The sequence below is a fragment of the Sphaerodactylus townsendi genome, linkage group LG05 (genome assembly GCF_021028975.2).
Source record: "Sphaerodactylus townsendi isolate TG3544 linkage group LG05, MPM_Stown_v2.3, whole genome shotgun sequence".
NCBI lineage: Eukaryota > Metazoa > Chordata > Lepidosauria > Squamata > Sphaerodactylidae > Sphaerodactylus > Sphaerodactylus townsendi.
Window position 1 is genome coordinate 74,555,270 of NC_059429.1, and position 16,596 is coordinate 74,571,865.

At 43.5% G+C, this 16,596-nt stretch overlaps 1 protein-coding gene across 5 annotated transcripts in view; it reads left to right on the forward strand.

Moving 5' to 3' along the window:
• The window catches only part of ERI3 (ERI1 exoribonuclease family member 3), a 272,372-nt gene that overhangs the window by 80,730 nt on the left and 175,046 nt on the right, over positions 1 to 16,596 (forward strand). For all 5 annotated transcript variants that reach the window (XM_048497063.1, XM_048497064.1, XM_048497061.1 and 2 more), the window contains exon 6: positions 10,125 to 10,197. In XM_048497063.1, coding sequence (XP_048353020.1) covers positions 10,125 to 10,197 — 73 coding nt within the window. The remainder of the gene's footprint in view (positions 1 to 10,124; positions 10,198 to 16,596) is intronic.

A 16,596-nucleotide genomic window follows, 5' to 3' on the forward strand; every position in this document is an offset into this window, starting at 1 on the left:
ACAATGCTGAACAGCAAAATTCACAGGGTCTCCTCCCTGTCCCATTTCACAAATTACTCCTACGGTAGAATTTAGACACTAAACTTATCAGTGGCAGGAATTAGTGTTCCCAGACAACCAGCAGAGGAGCTGTGTATTGTACTTTCTGATTGTCTTGTTTCTGCTTTATGCACACTGATGTATATGTGTCTGATGTGTCACAGGGTCTGGCCATGCTGTGACATGTTTGAGGGTGGAGAAAAGAGAGATCTATCTTAGGTTGGCATGAAAACTGAGAGCTGTGCTATCCTAGCATTTCCCAGTGAGGTTGCCTCTTCCTCTATCAGTCATAGCCATCTCTGTGGTTGTTTGCAAACTACTAAAGTTGCTCCAGGAAAGCAATTAGTCCTGCTGTAGAGGTATAGGAGCAAAATGCAGGCAATTTCTGGTGGAGTTTGGGTGACCTAGCAGAGCTCCATAATCTATTTAGTATGCATCAGAAGAGTTGCAAAGCCGACGCATTTCCACACAACTGTTAAGTCTTGCAAAGCAGTATAGAGTTGTTGCAAAGCAGTGTAGAGTACAATGGCAGTGGGAATGCATAATCAAAAGTTATGTTGACCTGGCCTTCATATGGCTGGACACTTTAAATGCAGCTAAAATCAGATTAATTTGATATAAAATAATTGTGTGATGGAGATTTGTTTTTTGTGGGATGTAGGAATTTGGTAGGGTTATTCAACTTCCTCATCCTCTTGCACAGGCGTAGCTACCATGGGGACATCCGGGGACCAAGCGCCCTGGGCGCCACCTTGTGGTGGGCGGAAAAATTGCAGGTTCGTTTGAAGCTTTCTGTATTTTTTACTGTTTTTTCCAATTTTTTGGCCTGGTGGTGGAGCACAGTTTTTAGAGCTGGGTGGCACCAAAATTTCAGGCTATGGTCACAGGGTGACTCCTCCTGGATGATATCTACCAAGGATTTGAGTGAGAAGTTGGTTCAGGGGTCCCAAAGTTATGGACCCCTGAAGGGGTGACCCCATCCTCCATTTGTCCCAAACAGCCTACTAGCAGATGGGGTTATCATTTTGAGGGTCCAAGCAACTTTGGACCCTCTGAATCAAACTTCCCACTAAACCTAGGTGGTATCATAAGGATAGTCTCCTTTCTGATATCACTCCAGGTTTCCAGGAGCAGTTCAGGGGAGTCCAAAGTTATGGACCCCCCAAAAGGAGGTGCTCCATCCCCATTGTTTCACAGCTCTAATGGGAGATAATGGTAGATGGGAGCTACCCTCGGAAGGAGTCCATAACTTCTGGACCCCCCTGAACCAAACTTCACTAAAACCTGGGTGGTATAATCCAGAGATAGTCTCCTAAAGAGATAGCCTAAAACAGTACTGTTATCTTAACACATTGCTCCCATTGACAAAGCACCCTCAAATTTTCCCTCGGATTCTCTTTCTTTAAATCCACCCCCCTTTGAGGATTTTAAAGGGAGGAATCTGGAAACTCCCTAGATTAAAAAAACATTGAAAGTGCATATTGAAGCGCTTTTCACAACCAGATTCAATCCTTGATTGTTGTGTGGGTTTTTTGCCAGGCTGTGTGGCTACAATCTGAAGTGTAGATCTTGCCCCTTAATCGCTTCACCTGCCCTCTGTGGTTGCAATCTTCAGAGGTGTATCACAGTGAGAAGTCTGTTTATAAAGAGAAGCCCGGACACAGTGTATACCAGACTTCTCTCTGTGATACACCTCTTGAAGATACCAGCCACAAGATCTACTCAGACTCAGCCCGGATGCAGCTTCTAGAAAACTCCACAAATAAACCAACTTTGACAATGGTGCTGTTTTAGGTGGATGGGTGGAAATCTACCACCAAAACAGCAGTCACTTTCAATGTTAGCTTAAACTATAGATTCGTGAGTCTCTCTTTACAGGTGTGAATTCAAAGGCGAATCTGGGATATCTGTTTTGTTTAAGCATTGTTATTGTGTGATACTTTTGTTTCAGGTGGATTCCCCTTCAAAAAATAGCATCACCTTTCAATGTTGTTTTTTAAACTAGGCGCACTGCGTGTCTTCAGATTCATGTGTTGGGGCATGTTCTATAATGTGATGGTGTTTGGTCATGGTGGGGAAGGGGGAGGGGCGCTGCCCATATGCCGGGGGGGGGGGGGCGCAAAACTCAGATTTTGTCCCGGGCTCAATTTTCCCTAGCTACGCCACTGTCCTCTTGCAGTATCCTCCTTCCCCTTATCTTTTGTATGTTTTGATAGTTTTCCTCATGAGGTGCTGTTAGTTATTGGAAGAGGGTGTCGCTTTGTTCAGAATAGTCTTTTGGGACTAGGCAGGAATAACTAACTTCTGTTCCTTTTCCTTTACCATGCCTTTACTGAAGTAATAATAGCAATGCATTTTATGAATTTTCAGAACACAAATGATAGCATATGTGGTTCAATTAATGTCTCTGGGGTCTATAAATACCTATATATATAATGCCCTCTTATCTTTTCCAAAAGAGAACTTAAAAATGAGCTCAGTTTCAGTGACTCCAATGTGTAGGAAATGGCCCATTTTCTTGGGCTTTTGACATTCTGAACTCAGAAGCAGATGGACATTAACCATCTCTGATTAGTTGGGGACTTGCACATTAATTTTTTATATACTAGGACCACCTGAGTGACTGAATTCAATTACAGACTCCCTCCCCTTCTCATCACCCCCATTCCTCCTACGTTATTAATGTGGCTTTTCTGTGGCAGAAACCAAGGAACCTGTTGAAATGTGAAACCCTTATTTCTTGGTATGACCCTCTGGATAATTAGGGTTAAACTGATATGCTATCACATCAGTGACACATTTTATTTGCTTCTGTTTGTACAAGAGGACACAATGGTGGAGGAAGGACCAATTTGTGCCCTTCTCTCACTAACCAGACTGAGATAAAAGGTGTCATTTGCACGATAACGTCCTGGCCGTACACTCCTTTATTGTTGTTCAATTTACTATTTTTTTTAAATCCTGTTCTTTCTTGTTTTCAATACCCTTGCCCATATTTTAACTTCATGCCATGGCATAATGATGCCCTGCTAAATGTGAGTGTGATATCTGCAACTCTGGCTGACAGCCCTGCCTGATAACCAAATTCCTACCCATCCATCACTAGCTGCCTCTTCTCAACTTAGGGAAAGTGATAACCAACACATGGCTGTTTATCACCACCAAACCGGGCTTTTCTACCTCAGTTCATTAGAAGAAAAAGAGCAGCTTTGAGAGGAAGAAAGTCATGTGACCTTGACTCTCATTTGCATCTCCTCCATCCTTTCAGAGTAGCAAGGCTGTTATCAGGACTGTGAGCTTTCTATAAACCTTCTGTTGGAGGCCTTGGCAAATTTGAATGGTGTAAAATCAAGTTTGCATATAAACAAGCAATAACAAGAACTTCATACACACATTGTCATACAACAGAACATTCTGATGTGAATTGCTGATCTTTTGGTAGGATCCAGTCAGCTTTTATACTTAATTCCCCTCCTTATTACAGCTCCTCTTCTGAAATCAGATCTTGTGATCTAATGTTGGACTGCAAGGAGTAGCTTTGGACATTGATGATGTTCACGTGGAGGGGCGCAAACTCCAAGTCCGGCCTCTGCGCAGTCTGTTTTACGAAGAAAAGATATGTTAGGGTGAAATTCAAATTCCCAAAAAAAAGCAGGCAAAGACATCTGACACACCAGAAAATGTGAAACAGACAGTTTTTACTTAACAGAATATAGAAAGTTACAGAAGGTGAACCCCTTCTGGGTGCTCTCAAAAGAGAGGCACGCCCACCATAGGAAAAAGACCTTAGCGAAGGTCTTTATAGATACAAATGAATACATAATGCGTCACAGTTCCATCCTCCTTACTCATGTACATAATCCATACACCCTTTCACGATGCTATAAGCATGAACCTTAAAATCCCATTGGATGATTTCTGTCTCCTTGTCACATTAAGACAGCCTCTATTCTACATGTCACATTCCTTCTGTTATTCAAACGCTGCATGCTGTTTCTCACGTCCCTCTGCCCATATGCAAACGGCTGCAATAAAACTAGCCTGTTGTCTTTCTTGTTTCCAAAAAAACCCGTTTTCTAAGTTTGCTCCTGAAGAGAGCTACACCTTCAGGGTATGTAGACTTGACATTCTTTGAGATCATAAAACTTCCCTTTTCCCAGTTTGAAATGATTTTAACTTTTAACAGATTATACAAACATTGATTCTAACACAATTATAGAATTATAGTGAAATACCAGTAAATATGAATCTCTCATTATCATTTCTGTGTTCATTGAACATATATATAAAAACACTTTTTAATTTAACTAATCACATTCATTTCTAACCCAAAAACAAAGTTATAAAGTATATGTCTGCTGTCACGTTGGCCCTTTAGTGACAAGATCTTAAAGATGTTTATTTTTGCTTGCCTGCATAATCACTGACAAGCTTCTAACATGCCTTTTGACCTGCTGCTTACATGCAGGCCTGCTGGTGTCTTATACAGAAACCCCATTTTGATTCTTCAAATCTTTGGTTCATACAAACTTAATATTTCTTGATCAAATACAAATTATAGGCATTCTGGTCCATCTCCACAATGTTCTAATGAAAATTCAACCAGTTGTTTCTGACTGCTGCATCAAACCAGTTGCATAGCTACAACGAGGTGGGGGGGTGCGCTGCGCCCCGGGCGCGCTCCACTGGGGTCACGTAGGGGGTGGAAAATTCCCCCCACACCTCTTTCCCTTGCCCCAGCTTGCCTGGTCAGCAGAAGCTGCTGCCAGGTCGGCCTCACCGGGCCAGGCGCAGCGGATGCCGCTGCTGGACACCCCTGCCTGGCCCTACCCCACTAGCCAGTCCCCACAGCCCAGAACAGCTGGCTAAACTGAGGTAAGTGGGGGGGAGAGCAGGGGTGGGGAGGGTGGGGGGATAGCGGGGGTGGGGTGCCGCAGGCGGTGGGGCTCCCCACCCACCCCTCCACTTACCTTAGTTCAGCCGGCGGCCCAGCCAGGCTGCTTTTTCAGCCAGCTGCTCTTTGCAGTTGGCTGAACTAAGGTAAGTGGGGGGAGACTGCGGTGTGTGTGTGAACTAAGCCTAAAATATAATTCAGTAAATATGGAACACATGGTGGCAACTTACTGCCAGCCAATCATTATGTGTTTCATGCTTACTGAATCGTATCTGCTCTCCCCTGCCTCTCCTATCAGATCCCTTTTGGACTGGGACATGAGAAGTGGGGGAAGATTGCCTCCCCCTCTGTGCTGGCAGAAGTTGGGAAGCAAGGGTGGGGAGGGAGAAAACATGATCCTGGTGCAGAGCTGAGTTAGCTCGGTTTTGCACCCAGGAACACTTCCCCTTCCTTGCTTCCTTGTGCACTGTAGTGATCTTGTGTACCTTGCAGCTTTGATTCTGCATGCCCATATCGGTACAGATGGTGTAGATTTTTACATGAACTTTGGAGAGACGAAATCAGTAAATCATCTGGTACTGAGAAACTATGCAATATATTGTTTAAGGAAGTGTTATGTAACTTCGAAACGTTGGTTAGCAAACGAAGCATGTTTTAAAGAGCTCTTTTTGACATATTTCAGAATTGCCTATTGAGCACGGGCTTTAAGGGAGGGCAAGCAAAGTTCTGGTGTTCCTTTGGGGAGTAACAGAATTCGTCTAAGAAAAGAGTTTTGGATGGTTTCCATTTTATGCAAAACTTTTATGCAAAACTGTTCATTCCATCCCCAAATCTCAGTGGCATAGAGTAGTATAGATATTATTCTAGTTTTAAAAATGTCTAGGGCTGGGTCTACTAAATGACCTCCTCTCATATGGTAAAATCTCAGAATTGCCGGACATGCTTTAACTACTGCTATATGGGCATTCCAGATATTACACCTAAATATTTAAAATTACTACATTGCTCAATGGGAATATTATGGATGTTCCATCTGTGTTTTCCTGGTCTTTTCTTAAACATCATTATCTTGGTTTTGGAGTAATTTATGGAGAGGGCCTCCTCTCTACTATACTCACCCAAACTATATAAAAGTCTCTTTAAACCATTCCTTGTAAGTGAGATCAGGACCATGTCATGTGCATAAAACAGAATTGAAATTTTCTGTTTTCCTAAAGAGGGGGCAACAAATTCAGGCCAGTTAGTCTAGGGATTACATCATTAATATACAGGTTATCCTGAGGTGGTCAGGAAGGCCTCCATGCTTCTATTGCTTCTCAGAATTAGTAAAACAGAAAAGTTCAGGAGGGTATTTTTACAATGGGATTAGAATACGGCCCTATCTACACAGGTTCCTAGAATGTTTCCAGAATGTTGTTGACCTTCTTTACCATGATGTTTGTCTGTACACACCACCTCAAAGTGTTTCATGGCTGCTGTGGGGGATTTTGGAGGGGAAACAATGCTTCATTGATTCACTGTAGCTCCATTTAATGGATGCTTCAAAGATTCAACCAAGACAATTAAAAAAGGCCACAGAAATTATGAAAATAAAGAGGTGAGGGGGAAAGGGGAGAGATGAGGGACACAAAAAATGGTGCCAAGGGGGAAATTGGGCAGTGGTACAAAGGCGTGGAAAATGGCAGCGGGAAAGATAAAATATTGTAAATATGACTGCATTGAGAGGGAAGTGAGCTCGGAAGTGTTTTAGACAAAACTATTGTTGTAAAAGGGTTTTTAAAAATGAGGAAAAGCTGTTTGGAAACGTTTTTTGAACCAACGAGGGGAACATGTGCCAAACTCCACAGAGGAAATGTTGTATTGTTGTCCAGCCCCAAAATGTTGTAAATTTCTTGTGCGGAAAGGCTTGAGATAATGGAACAGCTCAGGCGACCTCTTCTATGCAGGGTAACAGTGGCATTCCTGCCTAGGGACAGGGGGTACCCTATGTCCCCGGGTGCCCCCATTTGGTCACGTGGGGGGGGGGCGCCAACATTTCAGGGTCGTTTGTGTGTTTTTAAATTTTTAAGTGTTTTTTCACGTTCTGGCCTGCAGGGGGCGCATTTTTAAAGCTAGCGGTACCATGATTTCAGGGTACCATCCAGAGACTGTCATGATGATACCACCCAAATTTGGTGATGTTTGGTTCAGGGGCAGCAATGTTATGGACTCCCAAAGGGAGCTAACCTGAGTTGGGGGCTACCCATTTGAGGGACCATAACTTTGGTCCCCTGAACATAACTTCACCAAACTTGGGTGGCACCATAAGAATAGTTAACAGATGATACCCTGAAAATTTGGCTTTAAAATGCGCCCCTTCAGAGCACCAAGAGAGAACTTGCCCAAGATCTCTTTGTTTTGCAGTGACTTTTGGGTTCCACACATTGTAGCCAATGGGGAATTTCTGAGTGTGTCAGGGGAGGGTGCACATTTTGAAGATAGAGGCACCAGACTTTCAGGGTGGCTCCAGGAGGGCCCTCCTGGTAATAGCATCCAGGTTTGGAGACCTTTAGCTTCTGGGGTTCAATTGCCTATGGGCGGCCCCAAAAGGCTTATCTTGTTTCCCCGCTCCTGCACATGAAAGCCTGTGGGCTGAGTTCTCTCAGACCTCTCTCAACTCCCCCCCCCCCCCCCCTCCAGAAGCAAAGCTCACCCAGCTTGGATGCTATTACTCAAGGAACCTCTTAGAGCCACCTTGAAAGTCTGGCGCCTCTATCTTCAAAATACAGCAGAAATTCTCATTAGTTACAATGGAGCAAAGTCACTGCAAAACAAAGAATCTTAGACAAATTTCTTGGGGTGCCTGGAAAGATATTATTTTAAAGCTGACACACCAAAATTTCAGGGTATCATCTGTTAACTATTCTTATGATGCCACCCAAGTTTTAATTGAAGTTATGTTCAGGGGACCAAAGTTATGGTCCTCAAATGGGTAGCCCATCTCAGGTTGGTTCCCATTATTCGAAAACAATGGGGATGGGGCATTCCATTTGGGCATCCCATAACTTTGCTGCTCCTGAACCAAACATGTCCTCAAACTTAGGTGGTATCATCCAGGGCAGTCTCTGGAGGATGCCCTGAAATCATGGTGCCGCTTAGCTTTAAAATGCGGCTACCCCTGCAGGCCGAAAAACACCAAAAATATCCCCAAACCCAAACACCTTGCATTAGCATTTGTTCATATTTGGCAGGACATAATCAGGACAATTTTTGTTCAAAATGTGCTCCAATTTTTGCCCCAGATTCCAGCTGAATCTGCTATTTGTTCTCATCTGAATCTCCAACCCTCAAAAGTGATGCTGTTTCAGGGTGGGGGAGAATCCACCCCCAAACAGCATCACTTTCAATTTTGTTTTAACCGGGGACCCGAGATTCTCCCTTTAAGGTAGATTTAAAAGAAGAATCTGAGCTCCCTAGTTTAAACACCATTGAAAGTGATGCTGTTTGGGGGTGGATTCCACTGGAGGTGTTTTGTGAGAAATGATGCTGACATTTGTTTGGTAAATGTTTTGCTGGGGGTGATTTGTGAGAGATTTACATGCTTAATACCCACTTGCACTGGCTTGGAGTTGTTTCTCAGGCTAACAACCTACCTCATAGGGTTGTTGTGATTAGGAAATTAGGAAAAGAGTTGGTGGGTAGAGAGCCATGTATGTTTTGATGGGAGTGGGAGGTGATTTGTGAGCTGGTACAAAAAAATCACTGTTTGGTCATGGTGGGGGAGGGTGGCCGCCCATACGCCAGGCGTGTGGGGGGGGGCAAACTCAGGTTTTGTCCCCGGGCGCCAGTTTGCCTTAGTACGCCCCTGCAGGGTAATAATGTAGTCTATTACAGAGGTTTTTGTACGTGTTGTCTCTCTTTCTTATTGCAATGTTCTCTATATTTGTAACCCCCTTTTCCTTTTTTTGGTATGCCATACTTTATTTTCTGGTGTCTTAGGCAACTTTTAAAGAATAGTTTTCTAGTCTCTATACTCTTAGTCCTTCTGCATTGTTTATTGGAGGTCTTTGATTAGTGGTTTAATTGCTTTTCATATTTTGTAATCTGCTTGAGTCTTAGTGAGAAAAGTGGGCTATAAATTAAAACAACAATAATAATCAGAAAAGCATTAATATTTTTCTCCATGTTATATTCCCATAAAACATGTTAGAACATGGGGTAGAACAAGATGACTGTTTGCCTCTGACTGGTGTTGCTTCCTTGAACTGTAATATTTAAGAAAGACATGCCCCCTAGTTCTCCAAAGCACCCCTTTGTTAAACAAGTCTCCCTTTGGGAACATCTGGCATCCATGTAATGACTGGTGCCCAAGTTGGTCTAGGTCAGGGGTCCCCAAACTACAGCCCGGGGGCCAAATGTGGCCCCCTGAAGGCATTTATCCGGCCCGCCAGGCATGGCAGCAATGGCTCCATTCATGTGCAGTGGGGGCTCGAGGGAGAGGAGGAACCGGCCCCAACGGCTGTTGATTGCAGTTACATGATGGCACCCCCAAATCTCCATGCATTTTCTGACCCAGAGTTGGAAACCTTACATGTGGCAACGCCTGCTCCGTCCTTCCCTCTCGGCTACTCCATGTGTTGCTCTCAGGCTTTCTGTTTTGCCTCACTCCCATTGGCATCAGCCAGGCTGGCGAATCGCTCGCTGGCTGCTAGGGAGGAAAGAACCCAGGAAGATACCTGATCCTGGGTTAGATGGAATGCTTCATTGGGAAAGTTCTGCTTTTTTTTTTTTTTTTTACAGAGGAAGGTATTCCACAGCCTCCCCAACAATATTTGGAGCCCACCCTGTACTTTACATACTTTGGTCACTGTTCTAAACATAGACCATGACAGAAAGGCTGAAAGGTGAAATCAAACATTTTACAATCATTTGTGCATAGGAATTTGTTCATAGTTTTTTTTAGTCCGGCCCTCCAACAGTCTGAGGGACAGTGAACTGGCCCCCTGTTTAAAAAGTTTGGGGACCCCTGGTCTAGGTGCTTGGGTTGAGTTTCAGTGTTTGAGTGGCCTTTGTCCAGTGCAGGGAATGCTTCTGAAATGCAGCCTATATGGTCTGATTACCTCCTCTTTCTCAGAGCCACCAGTGTTTAACAAAGATGTTTTTGTGTTGTTAGACTAATTGAATCTAACCTTCTCTCTCTTCTCTCTTACAGGTTACCTGGACAATGCCAGTACTTAGGGCTTCCAGTTGCTGATTACTTCAAACAGTGGATTAATCTCAAAAAGGTACTTTGATTGCAAACAACTCCCCCACCCCCACCATAGGTTGCCCCTTCATTCCCCCTCCTCCCATTCTTTCTTCCTATCCTCCTTCAAGGAGGTGTTTAATAAGCACTGCTGTTTTGCATTGAAATGAGGAGTTATTTTCTCAGAGGCTGGGTGAAGCGAAGTTCCTATTGTATCTCCCCTAATAGAGTCTTACTGTACTTGATGGAATATGGTCTGCATCTGAGGAGAATCCCATTGTGGCCAACCTAACGCAGCACCTCTATGCATAATAACTCGGCATCTCTCTAGCGAAGCCTGGGCCAGCGGGAGCACATCCAACTCATCTCTTTCCCCCACCCCTTCTAAGTTCCTTCCAAAGTGAATATTAGCCAGCTGCTGCTCAACACTGAACATCTTGAAAAATGCAGGGAAAAATAGTCTGCTTAAGACCTTTTACTTTATGCACATTAAAAAAAAAGCGTACACTGTTTTCTTCCCAAATGTGACTTAATGCTTTTTAGCAATATGCCTATGGGAGCGTTAGGAGTGAATATCTCCCTTGTTGTTTGTACAACCTAATGGACCACATGGGCATTTTGTGTTACTCTGTAGAGCCCCCTTTGGTAGTTATAAGAAGTACAGGTTGGGAAATTTCTAAACCAGCCTTCTGTATTCAAAGACAGTTAGGATATGGAAATTGGCAATTTGTACAAACGGATTGAGGAAAGTCAGAAGACTGCACAGAAACAGAATGATTTGTTCTTACATTGCTTTTATTTTCTCTTAAAAGTAGTTATCACAGTGCCACTGAATGCATCATTTTTGCATTTTCAGATTTTTTTTCTGTAAAGTAGATCACCGCCAGTGAAAAATCTGTTTATAATTTGTGTTTTTCTTCTTTGTGTTTCAGCCATTTCTTTTCTGAGTTGAAAATAAGAGTGGCATGCTGAACAGCAATAGGACAAAACTTAGCATGATCTGTTCAGTCAAATCAGGATAGTGTACATATATAAGAAGGAAGAGGCTGGCAGCTTGTTCCTTGCTTTCCTTGATAAGGGTTCCCTTCATTCGCTGCTGTCAAAGTAAATCTTTTGTTTTATTGCTGGGCTTCTGCAAATCTAGTGTGAAAGCACATTGGGGCATTGTGCAGTTCAGTGACCATTAATGATTGCCATTTGAAGTTCAGTAAACTTCTGGTGAATGGATAGGAGTGATATAACCAGTAGGTTGATGGACATACAAAAAAAGTCACCCTTTGCGTAGTGATGTTTGATATCAGCTGGCGGAAACCCTTGGTTGTGCTGTACCTCCTGCCCTTGGGACAAATAAATTATGTCTTTTTGCTGGTTGTTTTGGGCTGTCAGGTTCAGCCCATTAGAAGCCTAGGTTTTATCATGTGTAATGCACTTTGACACACAGACAGAAGGGAATTTAATGTCTGTTTCAGGGAGTAGCATCATCACTGCAGATCTTTTACCAAATTTCCGATGTTTCATTATCACAGGAATGATGGTAGCAAGCAATGTCAGGTTCAGAAAAGCAGTAATTGTTCATATAGGTAAAACAGTAAAGATCAGATTTACAAATAGCTTTCTTATCAGGCAGAGTTGCCCACATTTAATGTTGTAAGAAGGAATCAAGAGCTCATTTGTTTGGCAGAGTGTACATTGAGCAAAATTGGGCTGTATGCCACAACATTGGACTGCCAAATGTGAAGTGTTTCTCCGAAAGCTTGAAAGATCTCTTATTCTGTGAAGGAGTATTCTTGCACACATCTGGCAATAATGCTTCATCTTTGATGCTGGGTTATTGCTATTGGAGTTTCTAATAGCAGTTGGTTTATGCCTGTGACATGAAACAACATTCAAAAGGACATAATTTGTTTATTATCAAGCTACTTTCTCACTATGCAGTTAGCACTGGCTGGTTGTATTTGGAATAGTTACATGATTTAATTCAGGTGTGTGTAGGGGTCTTATTGGCACAATCAACCCAAACTATCCTCATACATGGATCTTCATCAGGAAATTTTATCCTGTGGAGCCTTAAATAATTGGAAGTACAAAAGTATGTAATTTAGCACAATTTCATTCACATCACAGATGATAAGCAAAATCAGAATTAATATATGCATGTAGTACTATATCTTATATTAAAGCTCTTGGGTGACTATTATAAATACATATTACGGAGAATTTTACGAGGTTCTGAAAAAAGAAAAAAATTCCTTTAAAATAGCAGTCTGCTGTTTAGTCTGGGAGACAAAATGCACAACAAAGGGGGCAAGTTGTTATTGTCTGTAAACATGCACAAGAAAGTGCCCTTTACCAAACCAAAACCATGCTCCTTGTTCATCATCATGGCCTCTGTGCAGTCCCACATAGGGGACTGCGCATGCGCAGGCCAACTACGGAGTTTTTTCCAGCTTTTTCTGAAGCTCCAGGTGACTAGTAAGTTCTTCCCACCCCCAGTCACGTAGTCATGCTAACGGTTTTTCCTGCCTGAAACCACATGACTGAAGGCAGGGGAGCACTTTTCTTCCAGTTTGCTTTTCGCCACAGTGGGACTAGGATGTTTTTCCAGTGAGCTCCGTTTTCTTCCTCCTAAGGAAAGACTTGATCATATGTTAGAGTGTTTTATTTTTTGGACTGTTTTGACTGTTGTTTTGGGCATTGTTTTCTTTCCTTTTGAGCTAGTTAGAATGGCTCTTTCTAAGAAATGCCAGACCTGTGGGGTGAAAATGGCACAAATAGGTGAACACTCTGAATGCCTAATTTGCCTGCGGAAGCTCATGTAGTGGCATCATGCAAGGTATGTGCCCTCCTTACCCCCAAAGAGTGCCAAGAAAGAGCCTGCAGACTGAGGTTGGCGCTGTACGAGAAGGGCTTGCGCTCCACACAAGGGGACTTTGATGGTGGGACATTTTCTTTGCCTCTGTGCCCAAGGGGGAAGCATCATTCCATGCAGCTGCCAAACAACCCCAGGCCTTCTCTAAGTCACCACCTAAGAAGGGGAAAAAGTAAACAAAACACTTGGAGCCAGCAGAGTCATTATCCCCCTTACTAAAGGGAGGATAATCACCATCATGAGCTCTGGTGTTACCTAGGCGAATGCACCTAGCTTCTCATTCTCCACAGCAAAGCATTGATGTGATGGGTGTGCTGTTTCTTTGTCACCTGTGGTGCTGACCATGGTAAATGCCAGCGTTTGAAGTCGCCTGCTCGATGTCGTAACAATCAGATGGGACGATCGCATACACATCGTGACTGCCAAGGCATATCCAAGTCTCTGCTGCACAGTAAGCCACACACTCCATCTCCTTCTCTGGTGGATGCCAACCCTCTTTGAAGTAGGAGGATGTGGAATTGCCGCTACCCTCATCACCTGTTCAACCTGAGAGACTGCAACATTTGCCCTGGGGAATGCCCATGCCACCATGGACTGTGATGCCACAATGGCCATCTTTGGAACAACGTCAACAATGATTTCAGATCATGCTGTCCCCTCCGAGCACTCCGAGCTGGCAGGAACAGCCACTAAACGGCGTTGCCCTTGAGACCTGTCAGTACCCATGGACCTGACATCATCTAGAGGCCCCCTCCTGGGCAGCAGGGACTCAGATGTCTCAGAAGTGGATTCTGCCGTCGATTCAGCCCATGGTAGACCAGATAAACTGGGGGAGCCCTGCCAACCCCTCTCCTTTTATGGCCAATGAAAATACACAGAACAACTGCTCTGGATGGAAAAGCCTTGGGGATTTCATTGGGTTCTACAGATGACAAAACAGTTCATCTGGTCACAGACATCTTAGAGGACTAAGACTCTATTCAAGTAAATATGCCCCTGCTGAAGGGGACTGTGGCTATCTCCTTGAGTGTTTGGGCTCATCCTACCTCATGGCCCTGCTCTATAAGGCGCATAAAGAACCTCTACAAAATAGAGGAAGCCCAGGCCTCTTATCTGTACCATCACCCTGCCCCGAACTTGCTGGTGGTGAAAACAGTGCCCAGTAAGAGTAAATTGGGGTCAGTCTCGACCCCTCAAGACAAGGAGAGCCATAATTTTTTTAACCTCCTGATGTTACAGCCATGCTCCCTCCTGATGAGATGTTCTCCACTATAAAATCTAGACTTTTTGAATTAGAACATCAGGAGTTGATGGCTCATGCAAAAAAGTTCTATTCCCCCCTCTCCCTTCATATCCCATGTGAACGCCTGGGTTTGGTCAGCTACCCACTCTTTCTGACCTGGAGCACTGATGTGCCATCACTTTGGCCAGATGCAGTGTGCTTCCTTCTGCTTTGTGGGCCAGAACAAAGTTCCTCTCAACCTTATTGTTGGGCTTAGAGTGCTGGACAGACCAGCAGAAGACTGTTTATCTTTTAAACAATGAATCCAGGGATGCTTTAGAGCAAACGGCCAGGTTTTTATGCACGCACGGTTATAAACAAACGATATTAATCTTACTTTGCATTTTATCTTTTAATTTTTGTATTTTTTTTAAAAAAAATTAACTTATGCAATTGAAGGTTATCTGTAATCTGTAATAATTCATTTGTTTCCAGTTGGTCTGTAGTTTGTAAGGATAAATGGGTAATGCAAATAATAAAAGCTGGATATTATTTGCAGTTTGTTTTGACTCCTCCTTTAAAACCTGCTGTTCTTCAATCGCTCCATCTTCTCCAGTGTTAGCCAAAGAGGTGGATGAGTTGTTGTTGAAAGGGGCTGTCTGTAGAGTAGACCCAATTATGGTTGAGGACAGTTTCTATTCTCACTATTTTCTCACTGATAAGAAAGGGGGTGGACAACATCCAATATTGAACTTGAGGGCCCTAGATAAGTCTTTAAAAAATTCAAATGCTGTCCATGCAGGAAGTTCTACCCCTGCTGGCACAAAATAACTGGTTTGTGGTCATTGACCTCAAGGATGCCTATTTTCATATCGCCATCCATAAGGATTGCAGGAGGTTCCTAAGATTTCTTCAACTCACAAGTGTTTGAAATCACAGTGCTAACCTTTGGCCTTTCAACTGCCCCCAGAGTATTCACTAAGTGTGCGATAGTGGTAGTCAAATACCTAGCTGTTTCCATATCTGAATGACTAGTTCATTGCCAATTCCTCAGAAGCTTTAGGTTAACAGGTCCACTTGGCCCTGTGGTTTGTGGACTCATTGGAATTAGTAGTCAACCATTGAAACATCAGTTAGAACTGAAGCAATCAATAGAGTTCAGAGACCTGACCCTGTCTTCAGTGATAGGGAAAATGTTACTGCTGTTGTCCATGGTTAGATCTATCCAGAAAATGATGTATGATTTTCATCGTAATAGGTTCCAGAACATAATTCAAGTACAAAAACATCTGGGCCTCATGGTATCTACTATATGCACAGTCTGGTATACCAGATTCCATATGAGACCATTACAGAACTGGTTCCTGAGAGCCTTTAAGGTCAGTAAGGATCCTTAATGGAAGAAGTTATCTCTCCCATGAGTGATTCTTGATCCTTCAATTGGTGGGCCAGGGAAAGCAACCTGAAAGAGGTGATGCCCTTCGGGGTTCAACCGCCGTGGGTGTTGCTCACTATCGATGCCTCCCTTTCAGGTTGGGGAGCACATTGCTTTGTCCTAGAAGGTCATGATCAAAAATTGAAGCTAACAAACATTTAAACTTACTAGAGTTGGGAGCTATTAGATTCATTTTGTGTTCGTTCATAGGCTTCCTGGAACAGAAAGATCTGTTGGTGGCAATGGACAATATGGTAACCAGGTTCTACGTGAATAAGCAAGGTGTTACTGGCTTCATTTCACTGTGCAAAGAGGCTACCTACACCCGGGAATGGGCAATCAAGTACAAGGTGTGCCTGTGTGCAATCCACGTCTCTGGGGAATCCAACAGCAGGGCAGACAACCTCAGCAGGCACTAAGTGCCCCTTCACGAGTGGTCACTGTGGAGCTTAACCTTGGTCCTGGCACACTTGCACAGACAGCCTTCTAAACCTATGGCTTCTTGTCCACTATACTGTCATACAAAACAGGTTTTTTTGTAGCTATAACATCAACCAGGAGGGTCAGCAACTTATGGGTTCTGCTCACTGACCACTTCCAGTTTTACCCAGACAAAGTTGTCTTACAAACGGGAACATATTCCTAAAACTGTCTCGAAGTTCCATGTTTCACAAGAAGTTTCTCTACCAGTTTTTTTTCAGAACCCACTGTCACCTAGCGACAGAGCCCTGCATGCTCAGTGTACGTAGAGCACTCACCTTTTATCTGGACAGGACTAGACCTTTTCACAGAGATGTTGCCTTTTTGTATGTTTCAAAGGCCCCTGTAAGGGGTTAGGAGTCCCAGCTCAGACTCTGTCACAATGGGTGACCTTGACCACTAAGTTGGCATATGAAAAGGCTAAGGTCCCCTG